The sequence below is a fragment of the Microcebus murinus genome, chromosome 8 (assembly GCF_040939455.1).
Source record: "Microcebus murinus isolate Inina chromosome 8, M.murinus_Inina_mat1.0, whole genome shotgun sequence".
Taxonomy (NCBI): Eukaryota; Metazoa; Chordata; class Mammalia; order Primates; family Cheirogaleidae; genus Microcebus; species Microcebus murinus.
The window spans coordinates 101,353,471-101,378,697 of NC_134111.1; the positions used below are offsets into that span (position 1 = coordinate 101,353,471).

General features: G+C 41.8%; 2 protein-coding genes across 2 annotated transcripts in view; both read left to right on the forward strand.

Annotated features, from left to right (window-relative positions):
• The first annotated feature begins 1,991 nt into the window (after positions 1–1,991).
• On the forward strand, positions 1,992–17,854 carry LOC142872395 (UDP-glucuronosyltransferase 1A8-like). Its single transcript, XM_076006066.1, has 2 exons — positions 1,992–2,948; positions 13,914–17,854. The coding sequence occupies exons 1-2, from the start codon at positions 2,097–2,099 to the stop codon at positions 13,923–13,925; spliced, it is 864 nt and encodes a 287-aa protein (XP_075862181.1). The 5' UTR covers positions 1,992–2,096; the 3' UTR covers positions 13,926–17,854.
• A 4,436-nt stretch (positions 17,855–22,290) lies between these two features.
• The window catches only part of LOC105886128 (UDP-glucuronosyltransferase 1A1), a 119,213-nt gene continuing 116,276 nt past the window's right edge, over positions 22,291–25,227 (forward strand). The window contains exon 1 of the mRNA XM_076006063.1: positions 22,291–23,202. Coding sequence (XP_075862178.1) covers positions 22,348–23,202 — 855 coding nt within the window. The 5' untranslated portion in view covers positions 22,291–22,347. The remainder of the gene's footprint in view (positions 23,203–25,227) is intronic.

A 25,227-nucleotide genomic window follows, 5' to 3' on the forward strand; every position in this document is an offset into this window, starting at 1 on the left:
CCTGGGCCACAAAGTGAGACTTTGTCTCAAAATAGGTAAAGCCTATATGTTAGAAACAGAATAGTATTGGCATGGAGGCTGAGATGTCTCCAAAATGAGAGCAGCAGCACTCATCCGGGGTTGCTTCACCTCTTGGCTGTTGTAATGCTGCTATGCACATGGCTGTATATTGTTGAATATTGAACCAGGCTTGCATTCCTGGGATAAACTCCACTTGATTATGGTATACTCTATGTTTATATAGTTTTATATGTTTTTGAATTAGATTTGCTAAAGTTTTGTTTAGAATTTTTGCGTTTAGGGACATGAAGGTCTTTAGATTTCCTTTCTTGTAAGGTCTATGTGATTTCACTATTGTGGGGATGCTGGTCTCATAGAATGAATGTGGAAATTCCCTACACTCCACTTTTATGCACTAGATAGTGAGGAATTGGCATTATATCTTCCTTCCATGTTTGGTAGAATTCATCAGTGAGGTCATCTGGACCTGATGTTTTATTTGCGGGAAAGGTTGAATTATAAATTTGATTTCAACTTGAAAAATATAGGTCATTTCTATTTTGATTATTTGTTCTGGGCTGAAGTCTGCTAGCTTGTGTCTTTTTAGGAATTTGTCCATTTCACTTAAGTTCTGGAATTTTTTGGCATAAATGTGTTCATGATGTTCTATTATCATATACTATCTATAGAATATGTGATAATGTCACCTCTCTCATTCTTGTTATTGGTTATTTATTTCTTCTCTCCCTCCTTATTTCTGATGAGTGTGGCGAGAGCATTGTCAAGTTAATTGATCATCTCAAAGAAATAGCTTTGTGTTTTAATGATTTTCTCTGTTGTTTTTCTATTTTCTATTTCATTGATTTGTACTCTGAAGTAAGCCTCCAGGGAAGAAGATCCCTCAAGGCCATTTTTAGTTTTCAAAGACAATCATCTGAAAGTACTCCAGTCAGCAAGGTAAATGGTGACTAAGCAGATGTCTAGTAACAGAAAGAGCCCTTTTGTGTTCCTGACAAGGCTTATACTCCCAGATGGGCTGCAGAAGCCCTCCTTAACCACTCCTCCAGTGTTACCCAATGAGCACCAATGGGCTCTCCCATGAAGGCATCTGTTAAAGCTTCATAATGCAATTCAGTCCCGTGCCACAAATGTGCCTGTGTACTTTCTCTGTGCAAGGCATAGCATGGGTACTGTGGAAAGAGACTGAAACAGGAAGAACATACATCCTGTGACGCCACAGAGTGCTCAGCACAGTGGGGGAGACCAGTAAATCTTTCCTGAAGGAGGGTCTCATGAGGTGATGGGGTGAGCCCACAGCAGAGGTCTGTATCTGGCTGGAATGTGGAAGTGTGGAGGACAGAAGGAGGCGTCTCAGCAGAGTGCTGGGGCAGCACAGGGCAGTGACCACGCACTGCATGCAGCGTAGCTGAGGGAAGCAATTTGAAATACCTGCCAGTCACTTCCCATCACATTCCTGGACTGGTCCATGAGGAAGGAGTTGTCCATCTTATTTCAGCATTTCAGAGGCATCAGCGGGTTGCAAACCGAAAAAGACAAGCAGCAATGCCTACACATGCAGAGATGTTTGTCAATGACAATTTCTAGCTAGTTAGGAGGTCAATGCTAAGGACCTCACTGTGCTTCCTGTGAACATGGATGTTGATTTCTTTCTGGGTAGAGAGCCTTTGGTATTTTGAAGATAAAATTCCACGCTTTGCTTTGGGACAAATTCCAAAAATACAAGCTTTATTCAAATTTACCTTTCTTTTTATCTTTCTGAGTTGTCCAAGTTCAAAAGTATTGCTTAATAAATCTGTTTCTAAACTCACTTTGTTGTACCAGCATGAACTGTCCCCAGGGCAAAGATCACAGGTTACTTTTGCCTGGAAATTTGTAATTGGGAATCTCAGCAGCAGATGCTAATCAATTATTATTGTGCTTGTGAGTAAATCATTGGCCATGTGTGTGGCTTTTAGTCAAAATATGAGTACATTCCCTGTGTTGGGTGCAAGTTTTGTGCCTGCACTTCTCCTGCCTGCTGCGTTACACGAGCTGGGGATCCAGGCGGCTGGGTTGCTCCGGGCTGCGGTTCTGCCATGGCTCCTGCGGCGCTGCCCGGGCCCCTGGCCCTGTGTGTGTGTCTGCTGCTGACGTCCGGCCTGGCCGACGCAGGCAAGCTGCTGGTGGTGCCCATGGACGGCAGCCACTGGTTTACCATGCGGTCCGTGGTGGAGAATCTCATCCACAAAGGGCACGAGCTGGTTATGGTCATTCCGGACGTGAGTTGGCGACTGGGACAATTACTGAATTGTACAGTGAAGACTTATAAAACTTCTCACATCCTGGAGGATTTGAACCGTGAGTTTGTGAGCTTTGCCGATGCTCAATGGATAAAGCGGGGACAAACTCTACATTCTTTAATGAATCCAGCGAGAAGTTTTTTCGAAATTGTTTTTTCACACTGTAGGGATTTGTTTAATGACAAAAAATTAGTAGAATACCTAAAAGAGAGTTCTTTTGATGCTGTTTTTCTGGATCCTTTTGATATGTGTGGCTTAATTGTGGCCAAGTATTTTTCGCTCCCCTCTGTGGTCTTCAGCAGGGGAATATTTTGTCATTATCTTGAGGAAGGTGCCCAGTGCCCGGCTGCTCTTTCTTATGTTCCCAGAATTCTTTTAGAGTTCTCAGATGCCATGACTTTCAAGGAGAGAGTACGGAACTATATCTTCCACTTGGAGGAACATTTATTTTGCCCTGATTTTTTCAAAACTGTCTTAGAAATTGCCTCTGAAATCCTCCAGACACCTGTCACGGCGTATGACCTCTTCAGCCACACATCAATCTGGCTGCTGCGAACCGACTTTGTTTTGGACTATCCCAGGCCTGTGATGCCCAACATGATCTTCGTCGGTGGCATCAACTGCAACCAGGGAAAGCCACTGTCTGAGGTGAGTTGTCTCTCTTGTAGCTCATGAGGAATTATCTGGCTTTGGACATTAAGAGAAGAAAAAAGTTTCCTTCCTTAGCTGTAATGTGTCATTTCCATTTGTTAGATTTTGAATTTTTCCTATTTTAACAAATTATTTTGTGCCAGTTCCCTTAATGTGGGTTAGCAAATATTATAAGTCTGCCCGTTGATGTGTACATGTATACACTTGATATAGTTGCACATAATTTTTACGCTGTACTTTTTATAAATTGAAATGGGGTTTTCTCTGTTGCTCAGGCTGGCCTCGAATTCCTGGCTCAAACAGTCGTCTTGCTTCAGCCTACTGGCCAGCTGAGACTACAGTCTTATGCCACCATGCCCCACCATAAGGATGTTTTTGTTTTGTTTTTTTTGTTTGTTTGTTTTTTATACAGGGTCTCATTCTTTTGTCCAGGCTAAAGTGCAGTGGCATCATGATAGTTCACCGCAATTTCAAACCCTGGGCTTAAGCAATCCTCCTCCCTGAGCCTCCCACGTCAATAGGACTACAGGCCCGTGTTACCAAGCCCAGATAATCTTTTTAAAATATTCTGTAGAGACAGGTCTGGCTCTGTTTCTCAGGCTGGTCTCAAACTCCTGGGCTCAAGTCGTCCTCCTGCCTTGGCCTCCAATGTGCTAGGACTACAGACAGGCGTGGGCCACTGCCCAGCTCAGGCTGCATTTATTAAGTCTTTTTGGAAAAGTAATAAAAGATACAGTAAGAGAAGAAACTTCCCTTTCTTGCTAATCCCGTGCTACTCCCTACAGGAAAATGCTTTTAGCACTTTTGTATGCATTGTTTTCAATTTTTGAAATCATATTCTATAACTACATATGGCTAATATGAATCGTCACATCTATATTATTAAAATATAACCTATTAATAAAATCAGGATGTACATGTTCTTCTTTACTTTGCACTTTTCACTTGCTGATAAATCGTAGAATTGTGTGTAGCTGCTTCAGTTTTCACTTGTCATTTTCATAGATATATTGGCCATTTGCATTTCCTCTTTTGTGAAATTCATCTTGACATTCTTTGTTCATATGTATATAGCTATTTGTCTTTTTATAACTCATTGTAGTAGTCTCTTACGTGTTAAGGATGTTAATCCATCGCTTTTTATATGTGCTGCAAGTATTTTTTCCTTAGCTTTACTTCATCTCTTGTCATAAGGGGTTTTGGTGGTTGAGTAGTCACATTGGTTAACTTTTTCTTTAATGGTTTCTGGATTTCAACTTGTTTACGTCTTTCTAAGCCCCAAATATAGAAATTTCCCCTCTATATTATGTTTTACTGTTTTCAATTCCTCTAATGGTGATAGTATTATTCATTTTTACAATAAGCACTTGAATCTATGCAAAGTGAATATCTTTTTCTTTTCTGATAGTCCATTGTCCTGATGCCATTTAATCAAAAATTATTTAGCCATTGAATTGAAATGCATCTTTATCATACTTTAAATTTATATCAATACATTTATTTGCATGTGCTTCTGAGCGCTCTGTGTTGTCCACTGATTTCTCTATTTATGTACCAGCACCATATTTTGATCATAATAGCTTTGTAGTAAATTTTCACATCTGGCAGGGAAAGCCCCATACTAAATATACTTTTCTAAAGGTTCTTGTTGATCCTCATAATTTATGCTCCTTCATAAACTTAAAATGCTTTTGTTTAGTTTCAAAAACTAATAAGAAACCTTTAGGATTGTGTTTTTATTACATTAAATATTTATATTAATTGAGAAAGACTGGCAACCTTTTGTTATATAATCTTCCTTTGCAGGAAATATATATTCTGCTTTATTTATCCAGATTTTGTTTTATGTATATCAATAAAATTTTGCACCACACATTAGCATTTTTTCTTTATATTTGATGGAATTTATGCTAGGCCTTTATTATTTTCTAAACTTTTGTTCTAAGGGCAATTTTTCCATTTCTATTTTGAACCAACTATAGATGATTGAAATACAGCTTTGGTTTTTGTCATTTTACCATGGAGGGACTAAGTATATTTATCTATTGTTCTGGCTTCCTCCAAAGTTCAGTAGACTTTGTAAGAGTCACATTCTCTCATCATTGGCAGATGTTTGGTGAGTTGACTTTGAGCCAATCACTGGAAGTGAAATAATGCTCTAGAAAGCGGGAAGACTATAGTTTCAGGCCTTTCCCAATTAGGCATGACTTCCTTGGCAAGAGCAGTCAAGAAGATGCACGTAACAGGACCCTTAGGAGGCTGAGCCTGGCAAAGGGCTCCTCCCACCTTTACCTTCCATAAGCCACAGCAGGGAGCACCACCCAGGGTCTGATGCGCCCTGCCCTCTAGCCAAGGGTGGGGCCCTGCGATTTCCTGGGTCACCCAGAGGGCTTCAGAGATACAGAAAGCCACATATAATTTTATATTGCCTAGCATATAGCTGTGTCTATAAAATGTGAACCATAAGGAGCAATACATGGTTTCATATATGTTTAGCTATATATACCTATAAAAATCGATGTAATGATTTCATACACATTAAGGGACATGTAAATAAAAAAGCTCTTACACATGTGGATGGTTGCATATGAATGCATATATTTATAATTATAATTATAAAGGAAGCTGAATTCTGACAGAAGTCTTAAGACAGAGGGCTCTTTGGTAAAGAGCCTTGAATACAGCACAGCTGCAAAAGTCAATTTTGATGGAAAGACGTACAGATGTTATACAACCCTCCTGCCTTGTTTCGGATGGGCAGGCCGTGTCTGGGAAGAGCGTGCCGTGCATCGCGCCTGCTGGAGAGCAGGAGTCAGAGTCTGAATCCATGTGTGTGATGAGGAGGGAACATGCTTCACCATAGAGTAACAGAGTCATTGTAACCCAGTCATAGTCTCTGCATGTGTGTGTGTGAGCATGGGTGTTTGAGTGTGCACATGTCATATTCTGTTTGTGTGCCTATGCATGTCTTTGAATGTGCCCATATGCATGTGTTTGTATGTTGTGTGGCAGGCTCTTTGTGGTAACAAAATATCATGGAGCTGCCCAGGGGATTATATCCAGTGATGTAATTGGATATAATACTTTGACAAGAGTGGCAGACCATCACTCCAAAGAACATTAAGGTTGGTTTGATTTTCCAAACTTTTTCATTATTTGGTCAGCTCCAGCAGAACTCATGACTGGGTCTAGCTGGGAAGAATTCAGGTTGAGTCCACATAGCCCAGGGCAGTTGTGGGAGACCTGGGGTGGGACGTGGTAAAAGAGCAATAACACACCTGTGCTTCCCTCATTTCTCTCAGATGCTGGTTCCGATTTTAATTCAAATTTAGCTGTTAGTGGGTGATTCCAATTCCTCCCATCAAGATTCTGTCTTTCAACGTTTTATTATCAAAGTTTTCAAACTTACATGAGGGAGAGAGTACAGTGTGATGAGCATCCATTGATCTACCTTGGTTAAATAATTTTCAATATTTTGCTATATTGATTCATCTATCCCCTATTTCCTTTCTAAGAACATTTTTGGTTGTCATGTTTTAAAGTAAATTCTTGACATGCCATTCCATCTGTAAATACTTCACTAAGTACAATAAATAAGGACAATTTGTTACATAGCCCCAATATCCTTATCACACCTAACATAGTCAATAATTCTTCAATATTATATAACTTCTAGTCCATAATTAAATTTCCTCCAGTTGTCTGGAAAAAAATGTATTTTGCATTCTGATCAATGAAATAGAATTGAGAATCCAGAAATAAACCAATACATCCTTAGGCAATGAATTGTTTGGAATGTACTAACACCACCCAAATGGGGAAGAAGAGTCTCCTCTACACATAGTGCAGGACAACTGCACATCCACATGCAAAAGGATGGAGGTGGACCCTTACCCAGAGACCTACATAGAAAAGCTAAAACTGTAAAACTGTTAGAAGAAAATACTGGGGCAGGTCTCCATGACCTTGGATGCAGCAATGGTTTATTGGATAGGAAAGCAAAAAGCACAAGAAACAAAAACAAAAAAAATAGATAAATTTGACTTTTTCAAAGTAAAAATGTTTGCGTATCAAGGTATACTCAGAAGAGAGTGAAAAGAGAACCCATGTGGGCTCACAAAGATGTACAGATCACACACCTGCTTGCTGTAGACACTCCCTCCCTGAACCATCCTAGTTTCTACTTTGCTATGGAACTTCCTGACAGGTCAGCCCAGCCAGAGCTGCCATGTGCCATAGTACCTACCCCTTCTGTAGCTCTCTGAGATCCCTGGTGTCACAGGTGACGAGTAGATCACTCTTGCACCCTTTGCCACTTCTTCCTCCTCCCACCCTGAGAACACGATGGCAAACACCACATACCACCTCTCTGGCCCATTCCAAATGTTCGGGTAGTGCTCTGTGCCTGCCACCCCCCAACCAGCCATCAAAGTCCACCATGATCCTGTCTTGACTGGGTTCGCTGGCCTTATTTTATGCATCTGTCCAGCTCTTGTCTCACAAGCTCCCAAGCTATTTTTCCTCCCCACTCCATTCCTTTTCCTAGCTTGTTCCCCACTCTTGTCTTTCCTTTGTGTCACTTCCTCAGCATAAACCCTGCCCCAGAGAGGTGAAAGGGGAAAGGGCATCCCATTGCGTGACTGATACTGGGAAAGTTTTGGTAATTATTTAACAAGATAGGAGCTTGTACCCTGAGATGTGGTTTCAACACTTGAGTACTATAGGAGGTGGTTCAACACACTCACATTACCTTGCGTAAGAGCCTGAGTCTAAATAGGTGAAATGGGGAGAAAATATCCCACCTCTCAGAGCAGTTCAAATACAAGGCTGCATGATGAAATATGACAATGTGTGCAGCAGCCTGGCATATGACCGTTGAGTCAGCAGTAGCCATGATTAGGTGAGTGACATTCATTTTCTAGCACAATCATTTCCAATTTCCACAATGTTAGTAATATTCACCCTACATTCAGGCTGTCTTCAAAACGACACGACCAGATGCCAACATTCTCTTCTTGAAGCAACCTCCCACGAATTATTTCATCTTCAGATGGGTGGACTGTCCCCTTAGGGAGACTTCACGCATTAAATTTAAAGGAAGCCAACAGATACTGGCTACTTACCACTGTGGCAGGAGCTGCCCTTACACAGACGCCAGCATGATCTGTGGGCCTACTTTACAGATGGTGAAACTGAGGCACAGAGAGTTTGAATGATTCACCCAAGGTCATGGCTCTAGAAAGGGGGAGGCCAGGATTCAAACCCAAACATTCTTTTTGAAAAAATTGAGACGTAATTCACATACTTTATAATAATAATTTTTCCTCACCCCAGACAGAAACCCCATGCCCACTGGCAGTCACTTCCCCTTTGTCCCTTCTCCTAGCCCTGGGCACAAATTTACTGTCTCTATAGATTTGCTTATTCTGGGCATTCCATAGAAATGGAATCACAGAATACATGGTCCTTTATGACTGGCTTCTTTCACTTAGTGTCATGGTTCGTTTGTAGCATGAATCAGTATTTCATTGCTTTTCATGGCTGACTTGTATTCCATTGTTCAGATATACCACATTTGTTAGTTGATGGACATTTGGGTTGTTCCCATGTTTCACTCATGAAAATATCATGCTGCTGTGAACCTTTGTGCACAATGAACCCTGGCATTTTGATTTTAGATCCTGTGTGCCTAATACCCTCTACACTTGATTGCCTCCCTATGCAGACAGGAATCTTCTTGAGAAATGTCCCGCCTGTGGCCTTTAGGTAATGTCATACTCAGTGCAACGTGCTTAGAGGGGATTCGACTTACATCACATGGTCTCTCAGCATGTATGTAGCAGACATGAGTTGGTTTTGGTGGTTTTAGCTACAGAGTACCATGCAGCTGGCTGTTTCCTATTATTTGATATTGAAGATTCTTCATTCAACAAATGTCCACGGATACCCTCTGTGTGCCTGGCTGAGTGCTGGGAACACGGCCCTAGTCAAATGAACGTGGCTTTGCCTGTATAATAGAGAGGAAGATGATCAGTCTTTAATTTCTTCCCTTTTCCATGCTGATTATTTGACACACTGGAATAATCCTCTTCAAATAGGTCCCCAAACACTGTGAAACTAAATACTACCCCTAAGAAAACATGACATGCTATGTAAATGCTTTTATTTTTAAGATAATTTTTTCCCCCAAATCTCCTACCTTATACTTGGGAGTATCCATTTTGGGAAATTGTTCCTTAGAAAGTATGTACAGTACCTTGAGTTTTGGAGGTAACAAGATCTGGATTTTTTTCTTCTTCCATCCCTGCCAGGATCCTAACTACTCGTGTGACCTTGGGCAGGTTATTAACCTATATTCTTTTGTATAAAATAGGATACTGTATGTTCCCTAGGGTCACTTAAACAGTCAAATGACATAATGAAAGAAAAGCATTTAGTGCACACAGTTTGGCCCAGGACAAACCATAGCAGTTTTTCAATAACACATGTTTACATCACTAATGAGAAAAGAAAGAAAACACATCACCATGCCTAATTTACTACTGGGGTGGTAAACGCAATCCTAGATTCCAAAGGTTGACAGAGATCTTGGGACCATCTATCACTCACTGAAATCTCTGCTTCTCACACCCCTCAGTACCTTGTACCGAACTATGACATTTCAATTGATTAAATGAATCAAATTCGTATCGATAGTAGTTTAGTGCGCAGTTTCAAAGCTGGAAGGCTGAGAGGTTCCTTGTGTGGGGGGTGGGGAGACTGCGATTAAAATTATGGCGCCTAAAGCCCTCTAATATGTATTCACTAATCCAAACATCAGCCCTGGGGACCTGGGTCACTTGCTCAAGATTTCATATCGAATGTGGCGCAGGGTCACTGGGAGACGAGAAATGTAAAGCGCCCAGCACAGTTTCTAATTGACAAGAAGCGCTGAAATACACTCCTCAGGAGAAAAGCACAAAAAATGGAACTGACAGTCTAGCCTCGAGCTCATCTTCTGGATTCCCGCATCCCCCACTTCGCGGCCGGGGCCCTCGGGCCCTCCACCCTCCACGCCACCCCCGGTCCCAGAGGCGCGACCAGGCAGAGGTCCCCGCGGCCGGAGACCACTGACCCAACGTCAGAAACGCGCCGAGTACCCGCGCAGGCCCGACCGCCCTTCGGCTCGCCCTCCTCAGGCTGTGCGGCCGACAACGTCCCTACGCTTCCCACGACGCCCTGGGGATACCCGGCAGCCAGCCCGACTTACTGCCTAAAGCCCTGACCCCGGCCCAGGCCAAAACGCGGAGAAGACGAACCCGCCCCAACTGGGCGCCGCCATCTTGGCGAGGGCGGGTCTTCAGAGCGCGGTGGGCGGAAAGCGGACTACGCCTCCCAGGATGCCCTGCGGGAGCGCCGGGCGTCGCGAAGGGCCTCATGGGCAATGGAGTTCCTCTTCCTGGAGACTTTGGAAGTTGGGGCAGGAGAGTTGCCCCAGTTTGCAGATCTGCTCATGGGTTTGAGAGTCCGTTCTGCCAGGTGGTCACTCATCCGTTCACGGTTTTTAAGTTCGTATTTATTGCTGTGCATAATCTATACTAGCTGCGGCAGGGTATACAAAGATCACTCGTCTTTTAGCATGGCTAATTGTCAATTACCTGAACATGAGAAACAGTTGTGTAGGGCTTCAAGTTTGCCAGCTCCTTAAAGACAATTTCCAAGTGTAACTTCACTACACCCTGTGAAAAGTGTTCCACACTCCCTGAGCTTTGATAACATCTTCAATGTTTATTTGGCCTCCACCAATGTTAATAGCATGCATAAGAATACACTTAATATATCTAAAAATTATCACCTCTTTCCCACTTGAGCACCTTGGGTGGACTATCTCAATAGCCTACTTAGGCTCAATGTCTGGTATCATCCCTGTCTAATCCATCTTCCATACAGGTTTGAATGAGGGAGTCAGAAAGAAAATAATTTTGATTTCAGCTAAAATTCTGAGAAATTGAGAATAGGGATACAGATAGAAGATGCTAGAAAGGCAGGAACTAAAGTGAATGCCAGACCAAGGAATTTGTATTTGAAATATTTGCAAGAGATCTGTGGGTCAGGAAAATTCAGGAAGTGTTGATAGGGAAAGAACTGGAGGCAGAGGACAGCCTAGGAGGCAAAAGGTCTACACTGGAAAATGACAGTGGGAATAGCCTGTGTTCAGTTCTCATCAGGCTTGACTCTGCTATGTTGCCTCCTCAGCAGCCTCCTTTGTATGCCTCTCCTCCCTGGCTCCATGATATTCTATCCTCTGCTTCTCCTATGCCTGCTGTGTTTCAACCCCTCTCTTCCTAATAGCAAATATTCCTCAAACTTCTATTCCCTGACCAAGAATGACCCCTGGAAGTTTAGCTCCACGAGGACATGGGCTTTGCCTGCTTCACAGCTATATCCCCAGCAACCTCAATCGTGCCTGGCTCATCACAGGATCTCAATATTTATGGAATGAATGAATGGCCTCTTAACACCACCACCCTTCCTCTCTCTCATCAGAATCAAAGTCTTGGAGCTACATTTGAAACTTTGTCTTTTGTCCATTAATCTAACTAGTGGCAACTCAAAGTATTACCTGCACAGTGTTCTTCCATTCCCATGGCTCCCTCTCCTCCTATCAGACCCTCCTTAAGTCTCACCTGGGTTAGGATGATAGCCATTTAAATGGACTCCCATTTTACCCACCCCATCTTGCACATCACTCAGCTCAAAATTCTCTGCCAAAGAAGCTTCAATGATTCCTCAATGTCCGCTGCAGAAATGCTTCATTTTGATGTTTCAGTCCACTCATGTTCCCAATACTCTTTTCATGCTGCGTTTCTCAGTACTCACCTATTCTCCGGTCAAAGTGTTTCCAAGTGTGCCATATACCTTCCTGCCTGTGATCTTATTCATGTTGTCCCCTCTGGGAAGGATGTCTCTCATCTCAGATCCTTCTTTCAATCCTATTTAACATAAAAGTCCATCTCAAATTCTAAGCCATCTGTAAATATTTTCCAGATCTCTCTAAACAAGGTATGATCTTTTCTTTCTGTAAGCCTTCAGGATAATATGTACCTGTCCTGTAGTTTCTGTCTTTGGCAAAGTCATATCTAGTCAGTTTGTTAGTGTCTCCAAGCCAGAGGTTATACCGTATGTGCCCTGTAGTCCCTGTAGCAGTTAGCAATAAAAAATATTGAATTATCATTGATGATAATGACATATGGCTTTGTATAATAGTTTAAAGTGAAATTTTAAATCTTTTATTTCATTTGCTCCACAGGAAATCAGAGTCAAATCTGTAAAGATGTTGCCCCTACTCTGTACCCATGACAGTTTCACCCAAATATTCCCACCATGTGAGGGGCTGCACAGGGAAGATTAATAATGCTTTTTAAAGGTTGTGAGCATTTACTCTGTGCCAGGCAGATGCACAGGGTTTCCAAGCACTATCTCATTTCATTCTCATAAGGATCCCACAAGTTGGGAAGTGATACTATTCCCATTTTACACATGAGGATGTTGAGGTACTGAGAGAGAAATACTTTTTACAAGGTTACACAGCAAATAAGTCTTAGAAATAAGATTTGAATTCTGGTGATCCAACTCCAGGCCTGCACTCTTAACCACTGTTTCCATCCTCCTCCTCAACAAAGCCAAGCAGCTGCTTGCCTGCCTGCTACCCTTCCTCCTTCCTTCTTGCCTTCACTTCAGTATTCTTTCATTCTACAAATTTGTTTTAGCGCTTCTCATATATCTGGCACTGGGATATTACATAGAGTGAGATGGACTGTGGCCAACACTGCCACCTGCCTACCAAGTATGCTTTGCTCCTTCTTCCTTACTAATAGACCCCCAGTTTTATAGGGTGCAAAACCTGCCATTCATCTCAGAGTAGTCATGTGACCCAGTTCCAGTTAATGAATGATAACAATAGCTAACATGGACAGAGTACTGGCTGTGTGCCAGGCCCCATTGTAAGCGCTTCTACATGTAGTAACTCATTTAATTAAAAGTCTTTAACAACGTTGTGAGGTAGATACTATTAAAAGTAAAAGATACTGGGTGATGCTTCTGGGAAAGTTCTTTAAAAGGAAACATTAGTTGTTTTCCCTTTGCCCTGATTTCTTTTCCACTTGAGATCTAGATATGAGGGCTGGAGCTCTGGCAACCATTAAGAACATGAGGTTAGGCCAGGCGTGGTGGTTAATGCCTGTAGTCTTAGCATTCTGAGAGACTGAGGTGGGAGGATCGCTTGAGGTCAGGTGTTGGAGACCAGCCTGAACAAGAGTGAGAGCCTGTCTCTACTAAAAATAGAAAAATTAGCTGGGCATCATGAGCACACCTGTAGTTCTAGCTACTGGGGAGGCTGAGGCAGGAGGATCACTTGAGCCCAGGAATTTGAGGTTGCAATAAGCTATGATGATGTCACTACACTCTACCCAGGGCAACAAAGCAAGACTGTCTCAAAAAAAAAAAAGAAAGAAAAAGAAAAAGAAAAGAAAAACAACATTAGGGTGTAGATTACCCTATGAAGACTGAAAAAACTTAGATTCCTGATGGCATTGTAGAACTGACATGTCAACCCTGGAGTATGTCCCTCCTGACATTTTTTTCTGCAAGATAAAAAGTATTCTTTCATTTAAGTCATTGTTTGATGGGGTCTCTTTTGATGGAGTATTTATAGATGAATACAGTTCCTAAGTGGGACCCAAGGATTGCCTTTGAGGGGCTCAAAGTGGGTAGAGACAACAGAAATAAAAAAAATAAAAATATAATGAAGTACGTGTCATTATTCTTTCCTTGTATGCATAACTTGTATATGAGGGATCTTTTAAAAAATGCATGGAAAATGCATATTATGAAAAAACTATGCATAGATTTCAGGTGTTTTTTTTTTTTTTTTTTTTGCACCAAAATGAACTTATACTAACTTGTTATAACATATTTGAACAGGATCTAGTTTGAAGCACTAAGAAGAATAAGACCTCAGTTTGAAAAGAACCCCTATCAACGTACCACGAATTCTGCTAAAATTGAAGCGAGAACAATTTGAGGCTTGGGTGGGAGAATGGTGAAATTATTATGAAAAGTTTATAGGGACAATGCCCTCAAAGAAATCAGCAGTTTACAAATGGTTAACTCATTTTTAAAAAGGATGAGACCATATTGAAGATGAAGCCTGCAGTAGCAGACCATCCACATCAATTTTTCGGGGAAAAAAGTTAATCTTGTTTTTTCCCTAATTGAAGAGGACCAACAATTAACAGCAGAAATAATAGCCAACACTGTAAACATCTCAATTGGTTCAGCTTACACAATGCTGTCTGAAAAATTAAAGTTGAGCAAACTCTCCACTTGATTGTCATCAAAACTTTGGGTTTTTTTCTTCTGGAAACATTATCTTCCCAGCCAACAGTTGCCAAAACCATTGCTTCCAGACTGGCTGCACACAAGAGCAGAGCTTTCAGGAAATTTTAAACCAGTGAGATCAAAATCCTGAAGCATTTCTTCGAAGAATTATAACAGGAGTTGAAACAGCTTTATTGGTAAAATCCTGAGGACAAAGCACAATCAAAGCAATGGCTACCAAGGGGTGGATGTGGGCCAGGGAAGCAAAGGTCATGGCAACTATTCTGGGGGGTTGCCCAAGGCATTTTGTTTTTGGTTTTGTGGAGGGTCCAAGAAGGATATCATCTGCTTATCATGAGAGTGTTTTGAGAAAGTCAGCCAAAGCTTTAACAGAAAAACAACTGGGAAAGCCCCACCAGAGAGTCCTTCTCCACCAAGACAGTGCTCCTGCTCTCTCCTCTCATCCAACAAGGACGATTTTGTAAGAGTTTACATGGGAAATCATTATGCATCCACCTTACAGTCATGATTTGGCCTCTTCTGACTACTTTTTGTTTTCTAATCTTTTAACCACTTTGGTTTGGTGCTCACCGGCCGCGAAACCTTGCCCACAGCCGGCACTCTTTGTCTGCACAATAGTTTGTGCTGTGCATTGACGATGGATCCGTTTTGCTCTTGTGTGATTAGGAAAGCTTTAAAACACTGAAAGCTTGTTTTACTTTACAGGCAGCTTTACTTGTAATGTAAATCAGAATAGGTAACATATACATATATGTTTTCATTACGTTATTTTTAAATGTTCACAATTTTATTTTGATAAATGAAAAATTAGAAAAGTCATATCACGGCCGTCGGCTAAAGTCGCTGTGCACGTTCATCTGTGGCTATCGACTATCATCGATGCTCGTACCGAAGTGGTTAGAAATCTGAAAAGGGCAGGCAAGTTTCTTCGGTTAAAGGTGAAAAGGACAGCACACATTCTTTAGGGATGGACAAAATGGTTGGTATCGTTGCTTACAAAAGTGTCTTGAACTTGTTGGAACTTATGTTGAGAAATAAAGTTTATATTTTTTAATATTTTTAATATGTCAGTTCTATTTTCCACAAACTTTTGGAAGCCCCCTTTTATAAATTAAACAGCAAACACAAACCTGGTGAGGCAGCTGGTGAGAAGTTTTAGACCTGAGAGATGTGGATGCTGATTCACAGGCGACCTCAGAGTCAGGGGCAGAGACTCAGGAGGCGACACTCGCCAGGACGTCATCTTCTTCTTATTACAATTCAGGGCACACAACCCAAGGGTCCATCGACAGGTGGCTCAATAAACAAAATGTGACATATACATTCAGTGAAGTATTATTCAGCCTTAAAAAAGATCGAAGCACTGATACATGCTACAAAATGGACACAAAAGGACAAACACTGTGTGATTCCACTTACATGTGGTACCTCGAAAAGGAAAATTCATAGAGACAGGAAGCAGAATTGTGGTTACCAGGGGTTGAGGGAAAGAGGGGGATGGGGAGTTATTTTTTGTGGGCACAGTTTTGGTTTGAGAACATTGACAGTGGTAATGGTTGCACAAAGTGAGTAGAGTTAATGCCACTGAATTGTACATTTAAAAATTGTTAAAATGGTAAATTTTATGTTATATATGTTTTATCACTATAACTTTAAAAAAAAATTGAGAGCAGTTCATAAAACCTTCCCACAGCAGCATTCCTGAATCTTAATTGGCCTCAGGGCTGTCACAGAAGGAACATTTGTAGAGTCAAGAACACATTTGCAGACTCGCACAGGTCACGACTATTATTGGAAGTAGAAAGAGGTGGGGCAAAGGATATAAAACAGGTGAAGCCTATATGCTAAATACAGAACAGTTGGTGGCATGGAGACTGAGATGTCTCCAAAATGAGCGCAGCAGCACTCATCCTGGGTTGCTTCACCTTTTGGCTGTTGTGAGTAATATTGCTATGGTCATGGCAGTATAACCTTAGATGTTGAACCAGGCTTGCATTCCTGGGATAAACTCCACTTGATTATGGTATACTCTATTTTTATATATATTATGTATTTTTATATGTTTTGAACTAGATTTGCTAAAATTTTGTTTAGAATTTTTGCATCTAGGGACATGAGGTTCTTTAGATTTTCTTTCTTATAAGGTCTATATGGTTTCAGTATTGTGGGGATGCTGGTCTCATAGAATGAATGTGGAAATTCCCTACACTCCAATTTTGTGCACTAGATAGTGAGGAATTGGCATTATATCTTCCTTCCATGTTTGGTAGAATTCATCAGTGAGGTCATCTGGACCTGATGTTTTATTTGTGGGAAAGGTTGAATTATAAATTTGATTTCAACTTGAAAAATATAGGTCATTTCTATTTTTTTATGTTAAAGTTTATTTTATTCCAGTGTTTGCTAACTGTTTTCAGATTTTATGTAAAAGTGATAGTCTAAAAAAAAAGGTATTTCCAAAAAGACACAACATAGACTTACACTACTACTCTTTGCAAATCTTAAGAATTTTCTCTTATCACCAGGAATGTCAGAGTAAGGATCTCTAAAAAGCCACTGTTATATAAAAGCAACAAGAACACTGGAAAAATAGTCAATATCAACTTTTTTAGGGCTTAGAAATTAGGCAAGGTTTGCAACAATCCATCAAGAAAACATAACAATTATAAACATATATGCACGTAATAAAAGAGCCCCAAAATACAGGAAGCAGAAACAGAAAAAAATAAACAGATATGAAGGGAGAAATAGATAAGTCAACATAGTAATCAGAGACCTCCAACCCCACTTTTAATAACAGACAGAAGAACTAGACAAATAATCAATGAGGAAATAGAGACTTGAACAACACGATAACACAACTAGACCTAACACATCTGTAGAACACTGTATCCAACAAGAGAATAATACACATTCTTCTAATGTGTACATGGAAAATTCTCTAGGAAAGACCATATGTTAGGACTTAAAACAAACCTTAACATGTTTAAAAGGATTGATACCATGGATGCCTGTTTCCTGACCACAATGTAATGAAATTAGAACTCAATTGCAGAAGGAAATTTGGGCAATTCACAAAACTATGAAAATTAAACTACACACAGACAAAGAATCAATGGATCAAAGAAGAAATAACATAGGAAATTAGAAAATACTTTTAAATATATGAATATAATGTCTGCTCAAAAGAGATTAATTAGTTTATTTATTATATTTCCACGTTTTTGTGTAGAAATGTGAGTTTCTGTTATGGTTGATTTCTAATTTTATTCCACTGTGATCTGAGAAGGTACATGGTATGATTTCTATTTTTTAAAATTTCTTGAGATTTTCTTTGTGTCCTAGGATATGGTCAATCTTAGAGAATGTCCCGTGAGCTGATGAGAAGAATGTATATTCAGTGGATTTTGGGTAGAATGTTCTGTAAATGTCAGTCAGACCCAATTGTTCTAGAGTTTTGTTTAAGTCCATTATTTCTTTATTAATTTTCTGTTTGGAGGATCTGTCTCGTGCCATCAGTAGGGTGTTGAAATCACCGGTGATTATGGAGTTGCTATTAATCCATTTGCTTAGCTCCAATAAGGTTTGCTTTATGAATCTGGGTGCACCTAAGTTGGGTGCATATATATTTAAAATTGTTATCTCTTCTTGTTGAAGTGTGCCCTTCACCATTATATAATGACCCTCTTTGTCTTTCACTACTTTTGTTGCTTTAAAAACTAAATTGTCTGAAATTAGAACTGCCACGCCAGCCTTCTTTTGGCTTCCACTTGCTTGGAATACTGATCTCCACCCTTTTATTTGTAGTCTATATGCATCCTTGCAGGTTAGATGTGTTTCCTGAAGACAGCATAGACTTGGCCTGTATTTTCTTATCCATTCAGCCAGCCTATGTCTCTTGAGTGGAGAGTTTAAGCCATTGACATTTATTGAGAGAACTGATAGGTAAGGTAGATTACTGTTCATTCTGTTGTGTTGGATGTTGTTGCTTTGATTTCTCTCTTGAGCCATTGTAATATCTGGCCTTTAATCTTTGGGTTTTGGTTGTTTTTATATTCGTGTGTTTTTATTATGGTGTTCTGTGCGTAACAATGTTTTGTGTACTTCTTGTAGGGCTGGTCTTGTCTTGGTGAATTCTCTGAGACTTTGCTTGTCAGAGAATATCTTTATTTCTCCTTCATATATGAAGCTTAGTTTTTCAGGGAATAAGATTCTAGGCTGGGCATTGTTTTGTTTAAGAAGAGTGAGAACGGGGCCCTAGTCTCTCCTTGCTTGTAAAGTCTCATTAGAGAAGTCTGGTGTTATTTGAATTGACTTTCCCTTGTATGTTACTTGCTTCTTTTGTCTTACAGCTCTTAGAAGGGCCTCTTTAGTTGATATTTTGGTCAGTCTGATGACTGCATGTCGTGACGTCTTCCTGTTTGCATTGAATCTCCCAGGGGTCCTCTGAGCTTCTTGGACTTATATATCGAGATTTTGAGCAAGGCCTGGGAAATTTTCCTCTATTATATCTTCAAATGGCTTGCCCAACCCTTGAGTGTTGTCTTCTTCCCCTTCTGGTAACCCGATGACCCTCACATTAGGTTTCTTCACATAATCCCGCATCTCTTGTAGGCTTTGCTCTTTTCTCTTGTTTCTCTGCTCTATCTCTGTGACTGTTTTATTTAGTTGAAGGGTGTTATCTTCAATCTCTGAGATTCTTTCTTCTGTTTGATCTACCCTGTTCTTGAGACTTTCCAGTGTATTTTGTAGTTCCCTGAATTGATTCTTCATTTCCAGGAGTTCAGTTAAACTTTTCTTCATTGTGTCAATTTCTTTAGTGAACTTTTGTTCCAGATCCTGGAGGCTTTTTGTGGTTTCTTTGTGTTGGTTATTGAGCTGTTCTTGCAGGTCGTTCAATTTTGTGATCATCCACACTTGAAATTCCTCTTCTGTCATTTTGGTTGCCTGATTTTGGTTGGTGTCCATTTCTAGGGGGCTGGTGCTCCTCTTTGGGGGTGTGTTTTCCATTTGGTTATTCATATTTCCGGAGTTCCTTCGCTGATTTCTTCCCATGTTGATCAGTTGTTGTTTCTTTCCTTTAGGTTTTTGTTTGGGTATTCACATGCCTTGTTTAGTTTCTGAGCCAGTAGGTGGTGTCTGTGGGTGAGATTTGACCACTCCCTGTATAATGAGTCAGTAGGTGTCGTGAAAAGGGTGTGCAGTATGTCCTCCCTGTCAGTAGGTGGCGCTTGCTTGGAGGAACCGGCTATGCTGTTGATTTTGTGTCCCGTTATCAGCTCTTGTTCTGGGCGGAGCTGGGTTGGGTAAGCCTGCCCTCAGGCACCACCAATGCCGTTAGCAGGGGTCAAAGTTCTGTTCTCTGCTTCCAGGAAAAGCTGTCAGGGCGGGGCTGGAATGGTCCAGCTCAGCCAGAAAGTCTGCGTGTGGGGGTGGGGCTGTCTGAGACCCACGGTCTGTAGGGGGTCTTGCTTCTTTCCACTGTCCCCAACTCCGCGGCTACTCCTGGGCCTCTGCCAGCAGGCCAGACCACACGCCACCAGGCCTCCCCGGACTGTGATGCCAGCGGGGAGGTTCCCTGGGCAGAAACACTGCCTGGGCTGGGAGGGTTGCCCTCTAGGACGCTGATCTGCCCCTGGAGGCACACACACCCCAGTAGGCTGTTCACGTATATCCCTTCTGTGCCCCGGGCAATGCGAGACCTTGGTGCACGGGATCTGGTCTGCAGGTCTGACTTCTGGGTCCCAGAGTTCAAACTGTATCCCCACAAGGGAGAGGAGTTCCGGTCCCAATTCACCCACAGGGAGCCTAAGCTGGGTCTATGTCTCTCAGCCTCTGAGTCGGCACCGTTCTCCTGGGAACACCATGCCAGCAGCACCTGGGAGGGCTGGTGGGTAGAGAGCTCACAGTCTGAGTTCCCCTTAGTCAGCTGTAGGGTCCAAAAAGGGAAGGTCCCATTCCCTGGAGGTGCCTCCGGCTGGTGGCTGTATTGTCTCTCTGGGCAGCTGCAGGTAGCGTCAGCGGAGGGGAGGAGGAGGCAATATGGCGCCTGCCGCGTGGCTCGGGTCTGTGCACACGGAGGTGCCGGGAGGGAGTTGGGAGCCTGGTGCCGCATCCGCTACTGGCTTACTGCTCACTGGCGGCGGCCGTCTCTGGGCTGGTGTCTGCAGGTCTCTCCAACCGTTGGGGAGCCCACCAGCAGTCCCAGATGCAGGGGAGGGGAAGCGGCTTATCCACCTACTCTTCCCGCTGGTCTCCGGGCTGCTCCGGCGGTCCCAGCTTACAGTTCTCCTCTGCGACCTCCTCCCGTGGAGTCTCCCGTGGTCTCAGGTACTTCTTCCGTCCCTTGTCCAATGTAGGCTCGTCTTCTTGCTTCTTTCTTCTAATTTCTCCTAGAATCTGTCTTTTCTGCAGAGACACTCTGTCTGGCGGTATTTCTCATCCGCCATCTTGATACCCGTCATTTCTATTTTGATTATAAGTTCTGGGGTAAAGTCTGGTAGCTTGTGCCTTTTTAGGAATTTGTCCTTAATTTGTCCATTTCACTTAAGTTCTGGAACTTTTTGGCATAAATGTGTTCATGATGTTCTATTATCATATACTATCTATAGAATATGTGATAATGTCACCTCTCTCATTCTTGTTATTGGTAATTGTTTTCTTCTCTCCCTCTTTTTTCTGATCAGCGTGCCGAGACCATTGTCAAGTTAATTGATCATCTCAAAGAAATAGCTTTGTGTTTTAATGATTTTCTCTGTTGTTTTTCTATTTTCTATTTCATTGATTTGTACTCTGAAGTAAGCCTCCAGGGAAGAAGATCCCTCAATGCCATTTTTAGTTTTCAAAGACAATCATCTGAAAGTACTCCAGTCAGCAAGGTAAATGGTGACTAAGCAGATGTCTAGTAACAGAAAGAGCCCTTTTGTGTTCCTGACACGGCTTATACTCCCAGAAGGGCTACAGAAGCCCTCATTAAATGGTCCTCCAGGTGTTACCCAATGAGCACCAGTGGGCTCTCCCATGAAGGCATCTGTTAAAGCTTCATAATGCAATTCAGTCCAGTGCCACAAATGTGCCTGTGTACTTTCTCTGTGCAAGGCATAGCATGGGTACTCTGGAAAGAGACTGAAACAGGAAGATCATACATCCTGTGACCCCACGGAGTGCTCAGCACAGTGGGGGAGACCAGTACATCTTTCCTGAAGGAGGGTATCATGAGGTGATGGGGTGAGCCCACAGCAGAGGTCTGTATCTGGCTGGAATGTGGAAGTGTGGAGGACAGAGGGAGGCGTCTCAGCAGAGTGCTGGGGCAGCACAGGGCAGTGACCACGCACTGCATGCAGCGTAGCTGAGGGAAGCAATTTGAAATACCTGCCAGTCACTTCCCATCACATTCCTGGACTGGTCCATGAGGAAGGAGTTGTCCATCTTATTTCAGCATTTCAGAGGCATCAGCGGGTTGCAAACCGAAAAAGACAAGCAGCAATGCCTACACATGCAGAGATGCATGTGAACAACAATTTCTTGCTAGTTAGGAGGTCAATGCTAAGGACCTCGCTGTGCTTCCTGTGAACATGGATGCCAATTTCTTTCTGGGTAGAGAGCCTTCGGTATTTTGAAGATAAAATTCCACGCTTTGCTTTGGGACAAATTCCAAAAATATAAGCTTTGTTCAAATTTACTTTTCTTTTTATCTTCCTTAGTTGTCCAGGTTCAAAAGTATTGCTTAATAAATCTGTTTCTAAACTCACATTGTTCTACTGGCATGAATTGTCCCCAAGGCAAAGACCACAGGCTACTTTTGCGAGGACACATGTCACTGGGAATTTCCGGAAATGCTAATCTCTTATTATTGTGCTTAAGAGTCAATCATTGGCAGTGAGTGTAATTTTTCCAATTAACATGTGAGTACACGCCCTGATTTGGGTGCAGCTTTTATGCCCGCCCTTCTTCCACCTGCTGCGTTACACGAGCTGGGAATCCAGGCGGCTGGGTTGCTCCGGGCTGCGGTTCTGCCATGGCTCCTGCGGCGCTGCCTGGGCCCCTGGCCCTGTGTGTGTGTCTGCTGCTGACGTCCGGCCTGGCCGAGGCAGGCAAGCTGCTGGTGGTGCCCATGGACGGCAGCCACTGGTTTACCATGCGGTCCGTGGTGGAGAAACTCATCCACAAAGGGCACGAGCTGGTTGTGGTCATTCCGGACGTGAGTTGGCAACTGGGACAATCACTGAATTGTACAGTGAAGACTTATAAAACTTCTCACACCCTGCACGATTTGAACCGTGAGTTTGTGAGTTTTGCTGATGCTCAATGGAAAAATCAGGGTCAAACTTTATATTCTCTTTTAATGACTTCAGCCAGAGGTTTCTTTGAAATTGTTTTTTCGCACTGTAGGGATTTGTTTAATGACAAAAAATTGGTAGAATACTTAAAAGAGAGTTCTTTTGATGCTGTGTTTTTGGATCCTTTTGATCTGTGTGGCTTAATTGTGGCCAAGTATTTTTCGCTCCCCTCTGTGGTCTTCAGCAGGGGAATATTTTGTCATTATCTTGAGGAAGGTGCCCAGTGCCCGGCTGCTCTTTCTTATGTTCCCAGAATTCTCTTTGGATTCTCAGATGCCATGACTTTTATGGAGAGAGTACGGAACTATATCTTCCACTTGGAGGAACATTTATTTTGCCCCCATTTTTTTAAAACGGGGTTAGAAATTGCCTCTGAAATCCTCCAGACACCTGTCACGGCGTATGACCTCTTCAGCCACACATCAATCTGGCTGCTGCGAACCGACTTTGTTTTGGACTATCCCAGGCCTGTGATGCCCAACATGATCTTCGTCGGTGGCATCAACTGCAAGCAGGGAAAGCCACTGTCTGAGGTGAGTTGTCTCTCTTGTAGCTCATGAGGAGTTATCTGGCTTTGGACATTAAGAGAAGAAAAAAGTTTCCTTCCTTAGGAGTGATGTGTCGTTTGCCTTTGTTGGATTTTGAATTCTCCGTATTTTAACAAATTATTTTGTGCCAATTCCCTTAATGTGGGTTAGCAAATATTATAAATCCTCCCATTGATGTGTATATGTATACACTTGAGATAGTTGTACATAATTTTTAGGCTGTATTTTGTGTAAAGTCAGGTGGGGTTTTTGGTGTTGCTCAGACTGGCCTCAAATTCCTGGCTAAAACAGTTCTCTTGCTTCAGCCTTCTGGTCAGCTTAGATTACAGTCTTATGTCACCTAGCCCAATAGAAGGTGGGATTTTTTTATTTGTTTTTGATACAGGGTCTCATTCTTTTGTCCAGGCTAGAGTGCAGTGGCATCATGATAGTTCATTGCAACCTCAAACCCTGGGCTTAAGCAATCCTCCTCCCTGAGCCTCCCAAGTCAATAGGACTACAGGCCCGTGTCACCAAGCCCAGATAATCTTTTAAAAATATTCTGTAGAGACAGGTCTGGCTCTGTTTCTCAGGCTGGTCTCAAACTCCTGGGCTCAAGTCGTCCTCCTGCCTTGGCCTCCAATGTGCTAGGACTACTGGCGTGGGCCACTGCCCAGCTCAGGCTGCATTTATTAAGTCTTTTTGGAAAAGTAATAAAGGACACAGTAAGAGAAGAAGCTTCCCTTTTTTGCTAATCTCGTGCTACTCCCTACAAGAAAATGCTCCTAGCAGTTCTTTCTTTTTTTTTTTTTTTTTTGAGACAGAGTCTCACTCTGTTGCCCAGGCTAGAGTGAGTGCCATGGCATCAGCCTAGCTCACAGCAACCTTAATCACCTGGGCTCAAGTGATCCTACTGCCTCAGCTTCCCTAGTAGCTGGGACTACAGGCATGCACCACCATGCCCAGCTAATTTTTTCTATATGTTTTTAGTTGGCCCTCCTAGCAGTTCTGTATGCACTGTTTTCAATTTTTGAAATCATGTTTTATAACTCCATATGGCCAATGTGAATTGTCACATCAATATTATTAAAATATAACCTATTAATAATATCAGGCTGCACATGTTTTTTACTTTGCACTATCCACTTGCTGATAATTCGTAGAATCGTGTGTAGCTGCTTCAGTTTTCACTTGTTATTTTCATAGATATATTGGCCATCTGCATTTCCTCTTTTGTGAAATACATCTTGACATTCTTTATTCATATGTTTATAGCTATTTGTGTTTTTATAACTCATTGTTATCAGGCTCTTAAATGTTAGGGATGTTAATCCATCGCTTTTCATATGTGCTGCAAGTGTTTTTCCTCGGCTTTTCTTCATCTTTTGTCATGTGGGGTTTTCGTGATTGAGTAGTCACATTGGTTAACTTTTTCTTCCATGATTTCTGGATTTCAACTTTTATAGGTCTTTCTAAGCCTGAAATATAATAAATGTTTTCTCCATATTATGTTTTAATGTTTTCAATTCCTCAAATGGTGATAGTATTATTCGTTTTTACAATGAGCACTTCAATCTATGCAAAATGAAGATCATTTTCTTTTCACAAAGTTTAGTCCATTGTCCTGATGCCATTTAATCAAAAATTCATTCTTTAGCCATTGAATTGAAATGCATCTTTATCACACTTTAAACTTCTATCAATATATTTATTTGCATCTGCTTCTGGGCTCTCTGTGTTGTCCACTGATTTGTCTATGTATGTGCCAGCAACATATTTTGATTATACTAGTTTTGTAGTAAGTATTCACATCTGGCAGGGCAAACTCCATGCTAAATATTACTTTTCCAAATGTTCTTGGTGATCCTCGTAATTTATTCTCTTTCATAAATTTAAAATGCTCTTCTCTAGTTTCAAAAGTAAAAAGAAAAATTTTGGACTGTTATTATTACATTAAATATTTATATTAATTGAGAAAGACTGGCAACATTTTGTTATTAACTCTTCCTTTGCAGAAATATATATTTCTTT

Coding starts and splice junctions, on each gene's coding strand:
- LOC142872395 (XM_076006066.1), top strand. CDS start 2,097: ATGGCTCCTGCGGCGCTGCCCGGGCCCCTGGCCCTGTGTGTGTGTCTG.